This window comes from Mirounga leonina, unplaced genomic scaffold, assembly GCF_011800145.1.
Source record: "Mirounga leonina isolate KUSES-001 unplaced genomic scaffold, KU_Mleo_1.0 Mir_153, whole genome shotgun sequence".
Lineage (NCBI taxonomy): Eukaryota > Metazoa > Chordata > Mammalia > Carnivora > Phocidae > Mirounga > Mirounga leonina.
Window position 1 is genome coordinate 37736250 of NW_023270387.1, and position 15810 is coordinate 37752059.

Consider the following 15810-nt stretch of genomic DNA (forward strand, 5'->3'; position numbering starts at 1 on the left):
CTTTCGGATCCCTACTTTTGTATCTTTGGGGTAAATACCCAGTAGTGCAATTGCTGGATCATATGGTAGCTCTATTTTCAACTTTTTGAGGAACCTCCATACAGTTTTCCAGAGTGGCTGCACCAGCTTGCATTCCCACCAACAGTGTAGGAGGGTTCCCCTTTCTCCGCATCCCCACCAACATCTGTCATTTCCTGACTTGTTAATTTTAGCCGTTCTGACTGGTGTGAGGTGGTATCTCATTGAGGTTTTGATCTGGATTTCCCTGATGCCGAGCAATGTTGAACACTTTTTCATGTGTCTGTCGGCCATTTGGATGTCTTCTTTGGAAAAATGTCTGTTCATGTCTTCTGCCCATTTCTTGATTGGATCATTTGTTCTTTGGGTGTTGAGTTTGATAAGTTCTTTATAGATTTTGGATACTAGCCCTTTATTTGATATGTCATTTACAAATATCTTCTCCCATTCTGTCGGTTGTCTTTTGGTTTTGTTGACTATTTCCTTTGCTTTGCAAAAGCTTTTTATCTTGATGAAGTCCCAATAGTTCATTTTTGCCCTTGCTTCCCTTGCCTTTGGCGATGTTTCTAGGAAGAAGTTGCTTCGGCTGAGGTCAAAGAGGTTGCTGCCTGTGTTCTCCTTTAGGATGTTGATGGACTCCTGTCTCACATTGAGGTCTTTCAACCATTTGGAGTCTATTTTTGTGTGTGGTGTAAGGAAATGGTCCAGTTTCATTCTTCTGCATGTGGCTATCCAATTTTCCCAACACCATTTGTTGAAGAGACTGTCTTTTTTCCATTGGACATTCTTTCCTTCTTTGTCAAAGATGAGTTGACCATAGAGTTGAGGGTCCATTTCTGGGGTCTCTATTCTGTTCCATTGATCTATGTGTCTGTTTTTGTGCCAGTACCATACTGTCTTGATGATGACAGCTTTGTAATAGAGCTGGAAGTCCGGAATTGTGATGCCGCCAGCTTTGCTTTTCTTTTTCAACATTCCTCTGGCTATTTGGGGTCTTTTCTGGTTCCATACAAATTTGAGGATTATTTGTTCCATTTCTTTGGAAAAAGTGGATGGTATTTTGATGGGGATTGCATTGAATGTGTAGATTGCTCTAGGTAGCATTGACATCTTCAGAATATTTGTTCTTCCAATCCATGAGTATGGAACGTTTTTCCATTTCTTTGTGTCTTCCTCAATTTCTTTCATGAGTATTTTATAGTTTTCTGAGTACAGATCCTTTGTCTCTTTGGTTAGATTTATTCCTAGGTATCTTATGGTTTTGGGTGCAATTGTAAATGGGATCGACTCCTTAATTTCTCTTTCTTCTGTCTTGTTGTTGGTGTATAGGAATGCCACTGACTTCTGTGCATTGATTTTATATCCTGCCACTTTACTGAATTCCTGTATGAGTTCTAGCAGTTTTGGGGTGGAGCCTTTGGGGTTTTCCACATAAAGTATCATATCATCTGCAAAGAGTGAGTTTGACTTCTTCTTTGCCGATTTGGATGCCTTTTATTTCTTTTTGTTGTCTGGTTGCTGTGGCTAGGACTTCCGATACTATGTTGAATAGCAGTGGTGATAGTGGACATCCCTGCTGCATTCCTGACCTTAGGGGGAAAGCTCTCAGTTTTTCCCCATTGAGAATGATATTCGCTGTAGGTTTTTCATAGATGGCTTTTATGATATTGAGGTATGTACCCTCTATGCCTATACTCTGAAGAGTTTTGATCAAGAAAGGATGCTGTACTTTGTCAAAAGCTTTTTCTGCATCTATTGAGAGGATCATATGATTCTTGTTCTTTCTTTTGTTAATGTATTGTATCACATTGATTGATTTGCGGATGTTGAACCAACCTTGCACAGGCTGGAACTCTTCTAATAGATAGAGCAAGTTATAAAGTTCTCAGTGCTCAGTTATAGGGTGCTCACCAAATACTAGATCCTCTAGAGTCATAAACTGTAACTCTTCTGGGGGCTAACTCTGCATGTTTAATAATAAATCCCATAGTGTTTGCATAGTGTTTATTCTACGCCAGGCATGGTTTTAAGTACATTACACATACAAACTCATTTAATCCTCAAAACAACCTGTAAAATAAATATTATCATCTGCATTTTACAGATGAGAAAACTGAGGGATGGAGAGGCTTGTAACTGGCTCTGATCACTCAGCAGCTGAATGGCAGAACTGAGATCAGAGATCAGCCAATACAGTTCCAGAGTCTATATAGCTCTTACCTTAAACCCTTCCACCCAAAAGTGACCCTATATGGCATCAACAGGAGCATTCTTCGGGTTGTCTCCAAGATGGGCAAAGAGGGTATTTAGCGTGTTTCTCGGGAGCTGTCCCAGTATTCATGGCTCTGCATGGTGCAGCGGCCATTTCCCATCTGGATCATAACCAAGAAGCTCTGTCTCCTGCCACGAGGCATTTGCCACCCCTCCCCACATGACAGTGAGGGGGACCAAGACGCCAGCATGCAGACCAAAGAGCTGCAGAGAGCATCAGCACCAGCGGCTGTTCCTGGGGCCGTGGTCAGGCTCCGGCATCGCTTAGGACACAGTGGAGGGAAGCCCCCTCCTTGGCAACACCCTGGATCACGGTGATCATAAACATGTCCTCAGAGAGTGCAGTTAAGGACTCGGCAGTCAGTGTTCCCTTGCACGATACAAGTGGGTGGCATTTACTGAGCATTTACTCCCCATCAGGCACTGTCACAAGATGTTTTGTAAATACTACCTCTCTACTGACAAATAGGATTTGCATGTACTAGGAACCTGCAGTCCTCACCGTAACTCTACGAGTTATGAGGTCGTCCTGCTATTATCGTGATCCCCATTTTAGAAATAAGGAGACTGAAAACGGAGAAGTAATTTACCCAAACACATACCACTAGTAAGGGGCAGAACAAGGTTGTTAGTGTCCAAACACTTTGTGCTATTCGGCAGCATAGCACATGAGCAGCATGAAAAATGTAGGAGAGGATCAACAGGGCCTGGGAGGAGAGGAAGCTCAGACTGGACCCCGCTGAAATCACCTCCTTGGCTGTGCATTTATGCTGCTTCATTAGTGGGATGGAACTGGAGATGCAGGAAAACTATGGAGAACTCAGTTATAGCCATGCATATATGTGTTTGCACTAATAATTACATCCACTAGATCTCTGGTTTTTTATGATTTTATTTATTTATTTGAGAGAGAGAGCACAGAGGGAGAGGGAGAAGCGGACTCCCCGCTGAGCCCCGATGCAGGGCTCAATCCCAGGACCCTGAGATCATGACCTGAGCCAAACTGAGCCACCCAGGTGCCCCTACATCTGCTAGATCTTTCTTCAATCCCTGTAAGGTCCCTCCAGTTGTGTGCTCAACATCTGGACAGGGCGGACTAGACCACTGCAGCCAGGATTCCGGGCATGAGAGGGGCAGACCGGAGAAGCACATCACCGCATGATGTTTTAACAAGTCAAACAACTGTGAGTGTGCCTCAGGTTTCATATGCTGACATAGAATCACGAATACATGTAAGTACATATGTAAACATGTAAGTAAATGTGTGTATAATACTCATTGTAGGTGAGCAAGCATATACAAGCCGGGTTCAAGTGCCACATCTTCCATCTATTAATTGGAAGACTTGGGGCAATTCTTTAATTCTCTCTGGAACTCAGGCTTCTCCTCCGTGGAAGAATACCTCTCTCACAGGGCTACTGTATGAAATGTATCTGAAATCTCTTTATAAATCAGAAAACTTGATTTAAAACTGTGAGTTATTGTATGTATATGTATCGAAGTATAACACAGATTCTTTATTGGCCTGCTTGACATTTTTACCTTATTACCTCTATGCAAACCTCAAGTGAAATTTCCCCATCTCTCCTCGTCTGCTCCTAGAAGCGCATTCGTCAGGGAATGATGTTAAGGCTATGCTTTGGAAGATGGTTGCATTATTTTGGATCCTTTAAGAACGGTGTGCTCTTGTTAAAAGGCATCAAATAGTATAGACATTTGGCAGCACTGAATAGAAAAATCTGCCGAATGCCACCTCTACCAGGCCGACCTGGGGATCCAATAAAGCCACGTCTTTATTAAAAGTTGCCCCCCACCCCACCCCACCCCTGTGGAAGGCAGCCTGTCCGGGCACATTGTGCAGGCGACTAGCAGCGTGGAGTACACGTGAAGGCCTAGAACCTCCTCCGGTGGGACAGCCCAAGATCAGAAGGTTATCTCAATGCCGTGGAAAGAGCACAAAAACGAGAACCTTGAGCGCCCTCTTGGTTGCACTGACCTTGGGCAAGTCAGATCTTCCCTGATCCTGGTTCCCTGTCTGAATAATGAGGAAAAAATAATATCCCACTGACAGCCTCCCTGGGCTCACCAAGAAAAGAGCGTAGGCACAGCCCGGAAGAGCCCTTGGCGATCACTGTAGTTACAGATTATGACGTAGTTAGGCCTCGAGAGCCAGGAGTCTGACCAGAGGGTCCCTGGTTCCACTTTCTCAGGGGCTTAGCAGCCCATCGGTAGTGGCTGCATAGGACATGTAAGACTTGGTAAGTTGCTAAAGGGAAGTGTGTTCTCATGGGCAGCAAGGCCAAAGACAAAGAGGCCATTCTCCCACAGCCTGCAGGGGTGCCTGGCTGGGAAAGCCGGGAGAGAACTGGAGCAGAGCCCCTGGGGCTCATCCCACCGGGCGACTGGATGACCGGACGGCTGGCACGGTGCCCCCAAGTGGTTACACTGCGTCCATCTTTTGCCACATTAATATCACCGCATCAGGGGCAGGAGGGACGAGGGAGACGGAAGACAAGGCCCCCTTGACAAGCCATTTCCCTTCCTTGACGGGCTGAGAGACCAGGTCCAGCCAGGAAGCTGAGACACAACCAGGAGGCCCCCCTGCCCATCTATGTGAGGTGCGACCCATCAACAGCCCCGGGGCCTTGAGCAGGGGATATTCGAGAAGACAAGATGGCCAGGTGATGCTCTGACCCCCCAGTCCCTAACCTGGGCCCTTCCTACACAAGTACACGCAGGGCCAGTGGGCCCGTCCTGCCTGCCAACATCCAGAGCAACCACATCCCCCACACCCTCCTCCGGTCGCAGCTGAGTGGAAATACATCCGCCAGGGAAACTTTTCAGAGGTGATCAGGCATGACCCAGAGAGAGGAGCCGAGCGCGGTGAGCACAAGTGTCTTTGCGGCCGGGGGCCACTTGGCAGGGGAGGCAGTGCTGGCTCTTACTGGGGGAACTTGAGACACTGTGCCCAGCATGGGGAAGCAGGGGAGAGGTGGGGCCAGACAGGGAGCAGGGAGTCCTGTGCCTCTCCGAGCCCAGGGTGCCATCGTGCTGGGGGGCCTCAGAGGGTCCTGGCAAGGGCTTCAGCCTCTAAAGAGACAAGCGACCTCCTTACTGAGAAGACTTTGGGCGAGATCAGACGGCTGTGGTTAGACGCCCGAACTGGCCTGTGAGGTGGATGCCTGCTGAAAGGGGGAAGGATCCAGACAGAGCCTGCCAGGAACTTCCAGCGGCTGAGCTAGAAGATTCTCTGGCACTGCCACATGGCTTGCAGGCCCCCTTCACCACCGCTGGCCTGGCCGGGCCAGGGTGCCTGTCCTCCAAGCCCCCACCGACCAGCTACTGCGTTGATGGGATGTCTGCATGTCTCTGCTTAAGGATGGGCAGGATTGGGGTGGAAAGCCTCAATGCAGCAACCATGCTGTCCAAGCCAAGTTTAGGGTGTAATCGTCTGACAAGTATGAATACGAATATGTGGGGAGCATGAGACAGATGATTTGATATGAAATCTGTGATTCAGGAATTCAAGGGATTGTGATTTTCCCACCTGCCAAGCATGGTGAGGCCCAAAGCTATGGTAACTGGATAGACTCGGAAGAAGAGCTGCCCCATTGCAAGCTGTGTGACCTCAGACATGTTCCTTAGCTTCTCTGAGCCTCAGAGGGATCAGCAGCAACTGAGTAAAATAGGCCTAATAATGATGTGTCTGTCTCTGGACTATTGCAAGATGAAGTGAGAGAATGCCTGTGAACGTGACGGCAACTATTTGCGCTATTATTTCCAACTACGTAGCTGTCTAACCTTGAACAAGTGGTTACTACTTTCTGGGGCTGTGCTTCCTAGGAAATCAAGGCACTGGATTTCTGAGAGTCCTTAGCACCTTTAACATTCTCTGCCAGGACCCAAGAGAATGATCAGTTTCTACCGTTTTATTAAGTGCCCACCTTGGGTGCTGCATGGTTCCCCTTTGCAAATGTGGCCCCAGTCTCCCCCTGCCATACCCTCCCCTTCCTCTTAAGAAGATCTGCAGTTTTCCTGGAGAGTTAGCACAACCATATTCGTTGCAGCAAGAGATGTGACATTCAGGCATCGAGGAGAAACGGGGGGCTTTTGGCTTGGTACCCTTCTACAGGATGTAAGAGGGCTCAGCTGTGCTCCTGGTGCCTACTCAGCTGTCCTAACTAGGCATAACTCCAGGTGGAAATGAGCAGACCTACACTGAGTAACAGATCTGTTATTTACCAGCTGGGAGACCCTGGAATCTTTACTGCTATGCCCCGGTTTACTCCTGCAGCTACGGAGCGGTTACCCCACAGGGATGTTTGGAGGATCGAATGAAATTATATCCATCATGTGTCGAGAGCGAGTAGCAGTAGTTGTATGTGTTGCTGTCATCTATTGTAAAGTATTATTTCCCAGTAAGCGTTACTACATTCTCATCATAACTACCGTTAGTGATCATAATGGGGAGTGACGTCAGCCGACTCAATCGCCTTCATCAAACAGAGGTGCTGGAGGCAGCACCCCGCTCAGGCATCAGCTTTCCACAGCCCTGAATTTGGATCTCAGAGAGAAATAACACTCCAAGGGGCACCTGGGTGGCTTAGATCCCAGGGTCCTGGGATCGATCCCCGCATCGGGCTCCCTGCTCTGTGGGGAGCCTGCTTCTCCCTCTCCCTCTGCCTCTCCCGCCCTGCTTGTGCTTGTGCTCTCTCGCGCACGCTCTGCACTCTCTCTCTCAAATAAATAAATAAAATCTTTTTAAAAAACTCTATTAAAAAAAAGAAAGAAAACCCCAAGCATTCTCATCCTGCCTAAGCCATTGTTCATTAGTAACTTTGGCTCCTCTGGGGAGTAGAACGCTAAGGCTGGACGTTCTCTGTTTTGTCCCCAAAGAGAGGGCCCTGGCTCTGCAAATTGCTCCAGGCTGCCCCCGTGGGAAGGGCCAGTGGTGGCATCAGGCACCCCACAGAGGTGTCTGGGGACCGAGGTAGTGAATGAGATGCTATTCATGAGCCAGTTAACAATCTCAGCATGCATCTGAGATGAAATTGGGCACAAAGCGGTGTTAAGAGAGCACCACCTAATGCAAAATAGGAACCCCTTGCCGGGTCACAGAGACGGGGTCCAGAGCCCCTGAGTCCCCGAGCAACACCTCCGAGCACCAGCGTTGCAAGCTTCTCTAGCAGCTTTCACTCCGCAAATGAGATACTGAGTTTTCTCCAACTCATTTATGCTCAGGAACAGCGAGTGCAGAGAACAAAACAAGATGCAAAACCTTTCCCTCTTTCCACAAGCCTCCATCCCTGCTTCTCGGAAATTTCCAGGGTCGATATTAACAAAGAGAGTGAGGAAGGAAATTTTCCATGTAAAGAAAATGAGAGGCCAAGAGGATTGAGATGCTCTTAGTTCTTAATTTGGTAGCTGCCCTGCATTGAGAGCTTTGTATGAGGATATTTTTGAATAGTCTTATTTTCACCTGTCAACAATCCTACAAGGTGAGTGCTATGGTCAGTCCCACTTTCTAAATGAGGAAATTAAGGCAAATGATATAAAATGTGTGACCTTGATCTGGCCCAAGGTCACACAGCTGCTAAGCGAGGGAGCCAAGGTTTGGACCCAGGTCCTAATTCATGATCATTAGGGGAGCTCCCAGGGAATGGATGAAAGAACCAGAACGGGAACTGAACATTACTTCAGTCCCCCGGTCCTTTAAAGAAAGCCTGTTGAAATATCTATTATGAGCCACATGCTTTTGCATTTACTATACTTCCTTTAGTCCACACACCACCAACTATGAGGTCGATATTTTCTTTATGTGGGGACCTGAGGCCCGGAGAGGGAAGAGGACTCCCCAGTCCACGCCATCCACCAATAGGAGAGCTGGCCTTGGCGTCTCGCTTTTGGGGCTCTGAGGCCGGTGCTTTCTCTCCTGGTTCTGCAATGGCTGGACTAGGCAGCTTTCTGGTATTGGTTGTTTTCTCTCTCCCTTCCAGGGAGGATTCGCCATGTGTTCTGAGATGGGCTCCAGGTACACGGGTATGCTGCTCTTGGCCTTGGCCATCATGGCCATCATCACCAACCTCCTACTGTACTTTCCCAGTGGGCAGGTGCTGGAGCCTGCCAAGATTACAGACTTGATCTGGCTTCTCCACGGCTTTCTTGGAGCTGGACTCTTGGTAGGAAGGAGGCTTAAGCTACCTTGCCTCCTCCAAGTCACAAAACAATCATCTCATCTTGGGCCCACTTTCTCTGGGCCCCCAGAACATGGCTAGCTCTCTCCCTCTGTTCCCCACAACACACGACACATGAACACTCAGTACATGGTACTGCAAACATCTATGTGCTCCCCCACTGGGCCGTGAGCCCCTCAAGAACACAGCCCACGTCTCATTCACCTTTGCCCTCTGCGTGCCTACCTAGCAAAGTGCTGGCTCTGACTAGAGTTTAATACGAGCTTGTTAATTGCATGAGTGATACACTATAAAAAGCACAATAACTGAGTATTTGTCAGGTTCATCAGGTTTCAACCTCCCATCAAGGCTTCCCTAGGCAAAATTATGAGGCTGGCAACCTTTTCCTGTAAAAGGCCAGATAGTCAATATTTCCAGCTTTGCGGGCCTTATGGTCTCTTGTTTCAACTACTCACCTCTGACACCAAAGGGCAAAAGCAGCCACAAACAATACATAAACAAGTGGGTGTAGCTGTTGTTCCAATAAAACTTTATTTTTAAAGACAGGCAACCTGCTGGATTTAGCCCACCACCTTTAGATACTGAGTAGGTGCTCAGCAAATGGACGGTTGCATGCACGGGGCAGAAAGAACCCTCAGAAAAAAAGTGACCATCTTCCTTCCTATTTCTTCTCCCCACACAGTGGGAGACGCAGTGGTCCTCCGTCCTCCCCCACCCTCCGGCCCCATGCTGGCAGAGTCTGGGCCTTCCTGCCCAAGAGCACATTTAAATCAGCAATACCCAGGCAAAGCTTGTCTGTGTCTCAGCTCAGAGCCCTTCCTGAGAGGCAGCACAGACCTCCCTGAGCCTCAGTAAAAGGAGAATCTCACCATTTCAGTGCAGAGAACATGAAATGAGAACATACACAGGGCACCCCGCACATACCTGGCAGCCAGTAACACGCAACCTGTCCTCTTTCCTGGCTCAGATTACCGACTCCTCACCTCCTCCACGGACCAGGACCAGCTGAGCGTCTTCTCCTGCCTCACCCCCACCTTGCTTACTCCCACGGAACATTTGACAGCTCCCCCACCAAGCAAATGCTGAGCTCCCCTCGGCCTCGCTCTCCTCACCTGCAGGATATATAGGAACATTCGTGCCCAACTTCTCTCAAGATATAAATGAGCAAATGCAGAAACTATTGAAGGCAGTCAAGTCAAGCAGCTGGAGCGAATTTAGGTTCCCTAATAGCAGGATCTCAGAACGTTTATTGGGCGAGAGTGACCCAGAGGGAAAACATTGCCCAGTCCTCAGGAAAGCAGAGTGGAGCCTGACTCAGTCCCTTTCTCCTCTTTCCTTCTTCTTCTTTCCCCCTTTTCTTCCTTTTTTTCCTTCTTTCGGTGTTCAGTCAGTCTTCAGTGTCCGTTCTATGCCTTGACGCAGGCCAGCTCGAAGGCACGCTAAGGCGGCTGCCCTGGGGTTGGAGAGAGGAGGGTGCATTGGAGCCATAGCAAAAGGTTGAGCTGGCAGGGTCTGAAGACTGATGGGTGTGAGGGGGGGCGAGCAGTCCCAGGTGGCTCCAGCACTCTGGCCTGGGCACCTGGGGAGTCAGGGGGGCATTCTCCGAGCAGGGACCTCGGGGGTGCAGCTGGGAGGGAGGCAGAGGTGCCCCATCTCCTGAGGGATCAGAGGAACCTTGGCGCAGCCTGGAACCCAGGAGAGAGGCGAGATGGAGAACAACTGTGGAGAGGCGATGGGGAACCCCAGGGGCAGAGGGTCCACCCAGGGCTCGTGAGCGGAATGAGAGAAGAAAGGAAGCCAGATCAAAACCCCAAGCTGCGCTGCAAATTAAAAGTCACGAAGAGGGAGGAAAGCATGGGAAGGAGACTGAGAACGCCTAGAAAGTCTCAGGCGAAGCCGAAAAGAGGCAAATGAGAAAAGCTGAGAACATTTCAAGGCGTGAGGAATCACAGTGCCCACTGCAGCAGAAGGGACAGGGGCTGGGCCCGGCCAAGCATCTGGGGCACGGCGAGGTGCCCAGAGGTTCGTGGCTGGAGCGGTCCTGGGGCTGGCAGGGCTCCAGACTGCAGAAGGCTCAGGAATGAGTGCAGGTGAGGAGCTGGGCTCCCAACGAGGGGGAAGAAAGGGCAGGAGGCTGACCTGCGAGGAACAAGATCTCAAAAGCCACAGGGGACACTCTGCGGACAGTAAGAAGCACAACCATTACTGAGCATCTGCTCCATGCAGAACACGATTTAAGGATCTGTAGGAGATCAACCAGGATCCATGCTTTCTGCCCTTTAACAATAATTTTAACAGGCATTTGCACGAGGGTTTCAACATACGATTTCATTTCCTTCCCAGAGCAACTCTGCGAAGTGGGGATCACTCTCCCCTCCTGATGGGCGAAGAAATGAGGCCCAGGCTGATTAAGTCGTTGTGACCTCAGCCACACAGCCGGCATGGGGCAGAAATGGGACTTAAACACCCGTCTGAGTGCAGAGCCTCTTCTCTCTCCGTTTCTCGCCATCCGCCGCGGCTGTGCACCTGCAATGCAGGACACGGAGAAGGATGGCGTGCGTGGGGCTATGGCAGCAGGGCACCTCTCCCCGACACGTCCCTGGTGAACAGGACAGGGAGGCAGCTGGAGGGCTACTCCAGACAGTGCTGCCTTGCAGATGAGACACAGAACCGGGGCCACGTGAGTCACCGCCCCCCCACCGGGCAGACAGCCTTTTGGGGGCTGCCTTCCTCCTGCAGTCAGTCACAGCCACGGTGTGTAAGGACATGTGCAGCGACACGTCGTCTCCTTGGCAGGGACGTCCCCGGCAGCCGCCCCCTATTGTCTCCGGAAGGCAGCCTCGCGACATCAGCAAGACCGTTGTCTCAGAAGGCCAATGCCAAGAATCAAAGCTCTCTAGTTGCATGGCGCCGCGGGCCAACCAGAACTGGCAGGTTTCTGTGGTTAAACACCTGGGCGTCTGGAACAAGCAGACCCTGAACTGGGTACTCCGGGGACTGAGAAACAGAGCCCCCATTTTTTTTTTTTTTTTTTTTTTTATGTAACCAGTGGTTGTTTTCCAGCAAGACCTTTAAGAGGACAGTTTCAGACTAGTCAGTGGTGTGGTTTGGGATCACTCAGGGTCCTGATCGGGAGTAGAAGGACTGCAATGCGTGGGGGTCTGCCCCACCCAACAGAAATGGGGTTCCTATGCTCCTTCAGGCCAAGGGAGATGGACAAACACAAATAATTCAGCCCAATGGTGTGAGTCCCCACTGCAACGGAGCCCGGGGTCTGCAGAAGAGGAAATAATTTACCTGTGGGAACTAAGAGAGGCATCCCTGAGAAGAAGGCGTCTGTGCTGTACTATAGAGAATGAGCAGGTGTTTGCCAGGCAGAGAAGGGAGGCGGTCCAGGCAGAGGAAGCGGTTTGCACAAAGGCATGGGAGCATCCGTGAGCCAGACGCATTCGTGGACAGCAAGCATCTTGCCACACCAAGGCCAGAGCTGCTTAAGTGACAGCGAGAAGGCAATGGTGCTGGAATGCGGACGAAGGCAAAATTCCGCATGACCTTGTACGCCATGCTGACGAGCCGCTTCTTTCCCTTGACTACGTCACCCACAAGTGTTTCTTGAGCACCTACTATGTGCTAGCACTGTTCTAGGCATGAGGGACACAGAAGTGAAAAAAAAAAGCCAACAAAATTCCTGCTTTCCTAGCGCTTAGTGGGGAAGAGAAAGACCATGAACATCACCAACCGTACAACATAATGTCAGGTGGAGAGGGCTCAGAAGAAAATAAAGAAATGATGGCAAAATGCTATGTGAGGAGGTGGTGTTTGAGCAGCTGCTTGAAGCAAGTGAAGAATAAGCCATGTTGATATCTGCCGGGCAGAGCATTCCAAGCAGAGGGAATGGCACGTTCTAGGGCCCTGAACAGGGAATGTGCTAGAGAGTTCCAGAATCAACAAGAAAACCAGGGTAGCTAGAGCCAGGTCACAAAGGTTTAGGAGAGAGGGAGGGAAATGAGGTCAGAGAGAGGAAAAAGTAGCCACTAGAAGTCGAAAGCAGGAGAGAAGCATGACCAGGTGCCATCCAGCCAAGACAGTCTGGCCTGCCGCCATCCCTGCATTCTGACCCCTACCTTGGAGCCTGGCTTGCTCTAAGCACCAAGCTGTGCTCCCCAGAAGGTGCTCAGAGAGACTCAGCACACACGTCCTCCAAGGTGATTCCCACGGTTCCTACGTGTTGGCTGCAAACGTGTATCCTCACCACACAGTCTCCAGCTAGTCCTCCCATTTGACTCAGGGGAACTTTGGGTCCCCCACAGGCCCAACATAAGAACAGAAGTAATTCCTGATGTCAGAAGAGTCATCAGAACTAGAAAAAGAAGCTCACGAAAGGGAGCGTGTTGGACCACCTTCCAGGATACAAGTGTACAGGGACCTGAGGCCCAAAGCTGCCCACAGACCCCCCACCCCCAACCCCTGCCACCAGGGCAGCCAGGGGTCCTGGCCTAGATCTTCCTACCTGGAAGGTTCTCATCAGCTCTACATCCCAGCCCTGAGTTGCCTAGGGATGATTTTGAAAATCTGAGGTTCTTGTGAAAATACTTCATTTAAAGAAATATGTGCATTGAATAAATGGGAAGCACACACGCCCATTATACTCGTCAAGCTTTTCCTGAAAATTTCAATCTGCTTTATTCATGCCATAAAACAGTTCAGGGCACACAGTCATTCGATAATTTGCATGAGGCCTGCAGGAAGTAGCAGCAATTCTGACCTTGGAACAGTCCTCTCCTCTGGGGGTTAAGAATTCAGCTATGTGACCTGATTTATATTGTTGCTGGGGCGAAAGAAAATGAGGTGGAAAACCAGGAGGGAAAAGGGAAAGAGCGGGCTACGTCGCCCTTATTAATTCACCTCCTCAGCCCCCAGAGCAGGAAAAGGCTCCCACAGCAAACTTCCCAATCGAAAGAAAAACAAAAAACAAAAAACGGGAAGCCTGTGAAAAATGCTATTGGCATTTGTTTTAAAAGATTTTATTTACTTATTTGACAGAGACACAGTGGGAGAGGGAACACAAGCAGGGGGAGTGGGAGAGGGAGAAGCAGATTTCCCGCTGAGCGGGGAGCCCAATGCGGGGCTCGATCCCAAGACCCTGGGATCATGACCTGTGCCAAAGGCAGACGCTTAACAACTGAGCCACCCAGGCGCCCTTTCCTCTGAATTCTTAACGCAAATATCTAATTACCTTCTTGGAATTTCCTCTTGAACATCTCACAGCATTTCAGTATTAATATGTCCAAAACCCTTGATGTTCCCCCACAAATCTTCTTTCTCGGTCATCCCCAGCCCATTAGATGGCACCTAGAACCTGTGAGTCATCTTTATTCTTCCACTTTCTAACTTTCTCCATTCAGTCCACCACCAAGTCCTGCCAAACCTCCCTCAACAGTATATCTGAATTGGCCACTGCTCTTCACCTAGACTGCCATCACCGGCTTCCGGATCCTACCCGGTACCCTTTGCCTCCAACAAGCATCCCACTTCCATTTTGCCCTTCAATCCCTTGTTGTACATTTGTCAAAGTGTTCAAGGCCACAGCATCTTTACATTGAAGAAACCTGTGATCTCATTAGGAACTATATAGAAATGGATATGGGTATATGGGTAAAGGCGGAGATAGAGACAGAGACACCAAATAATACATAGCCCCATGAAATATGGCATGAAAACCTATTCCATTTCCCTCTGTCCAACCAGTACTCTCTGATTCCAAATTTCCCTTATGATTTTTGCTTACACACTATTTCTTCTTACAGTTCATTGCTCTCCTCTCTGCCACTGCTCCTTCAAGACCAAGTGACTCCAGCTTTTCCTCTGAGGTCTTCTCCAGTTACTCTAGACCCCTTGGGTCTCCCCTTTCCACAATAATGATTATAATGTAACTAAAATATATCACCTACTACATGGCAGGCACTGTGCTAACACCTTAATTGATCCTTCCAACCACGCTATGGTATTAATGTTATCATCAACCCCATTTTCCATATAAAGAATCTGATGTATGGCAACATTTGGGAAACTTCTTAGTGAAAGGGCTGGAATTAGGACCTAGGTCGGTGGGACTTTGAAGCCCAAGCTCTTCACCACTTCTAACTGCCCGTGAGATCCATACAGCAGGAGTTAGGCAGTTAGACCCTGCTTCTCGTCCCATTTTCTGTTGTCTCCCAAGCAGATCTCATCTGTCCCCATGGTTTGTATCACACAATTTCCTGTTTCTCCATATGCTCTCTTGTGTGGCTACATCTGTACCTACAACACCTTGCTGAGATGTTGAGATGTGCCAATCGAGGGAAAGATGGTGTGTTCAACACTTGGACCAATGGGCAATGATAAATCTGCTGTCTTTATGAAGATGAGAGCAACAAAGACCCATAAGCTTTGTAAGCTTTGTAAGCACCTGTGTTAGACTCATGCTTCTACATGCTTGTGAGTAGCAGCTCCCTCTCTTTACTGTCTCTCAAGGCTGGGCTAACGTTCTCCTCTGTCCTGCAGGGACAATTACTTATTCAACCAGCCCACCTGGGCCACGTGCCAGGAGCCTGAGCATATCGTCCTCTGGAACGTGGTCTTGCTTTCCATCTTCCTGGGCATTGGTGTGGTAGAAGCTGTTCTCTGTGTTAGCCAAGTTGCCAGTGAACTCTATGACATCTTCTGTGGTACATATGTCAGAAAAGGACAGGTTGGTGCTTCTAGAACCCAGGAATGTTCAAGTCATTTCCCCCTGATCTGTTCGTGCTGTCTCCCTCCTAGTCCAACCCCAACACTTACCAGAGAGGTAAGCCAATAACCAGAAAATGCCTTTTGAAATACAGAACTTTATCTGACACTTTGGGCTTTTCTTCCAGGTGAACATCACTGACTTCTGACCTAAGAAATCCCAACTGACTGGCACACGAAGGAGAGTTCCTCGGTTCGGAATAACCGGATTTACAATGGACTAGTACTCGGCCATCAGAAAGGATGAATACCCAACATTTGCATCAACATAGATGGAACTGGAGGGGACTATGTTAAGTGAAATAAGTCAAGCAGATAAAGACAATTATCATATGGTTTCACTTATTTGTGGAACATAAGGAATAGCAGGGAGGACATTAGGAGAAGGAAGGGAAAATGAAGAGGGGGAATCAGTGGGGGAGACGAACCATGAGACACTATGGACTACAGGAAACAAACTGAGGGTTTCAGAGCGGAGGGGTTAGCCCGGTGATGGGTATTAAGGAAGGCAGGTATTGCATGGAGCACTGGGTGTTATACACAAACAATGAATCATGGA

General features: G+C 49.0%; 1 protein-coding gene across 1 annotated transcript; it reads left to right on the plus strand.

Annotated features, from left to right (window-relative positions):
- The first annotated feature begins 8297 nt into the window (after window positions 1–8297).
- Window positions 8298–15400, plus strand: LOC118013534 (transmembrane 4 L6 family member 1-like). The gene is made up of 4 exons (XM_035009459.1): window positions 8298–8468; window positions 13889–13986; window positions 15027–15213; window positions 15380–15400. The coding sequence occupies exons 1-4, from the start codon at window positions 8298–8300 to the stop codon at window positions 15398–15400; spliced, it is 477 nt and encodes a 158-aa protein (XP_034865350.1).
- Window positions 15401–15810: the final 410 nt, after the last annotated feature.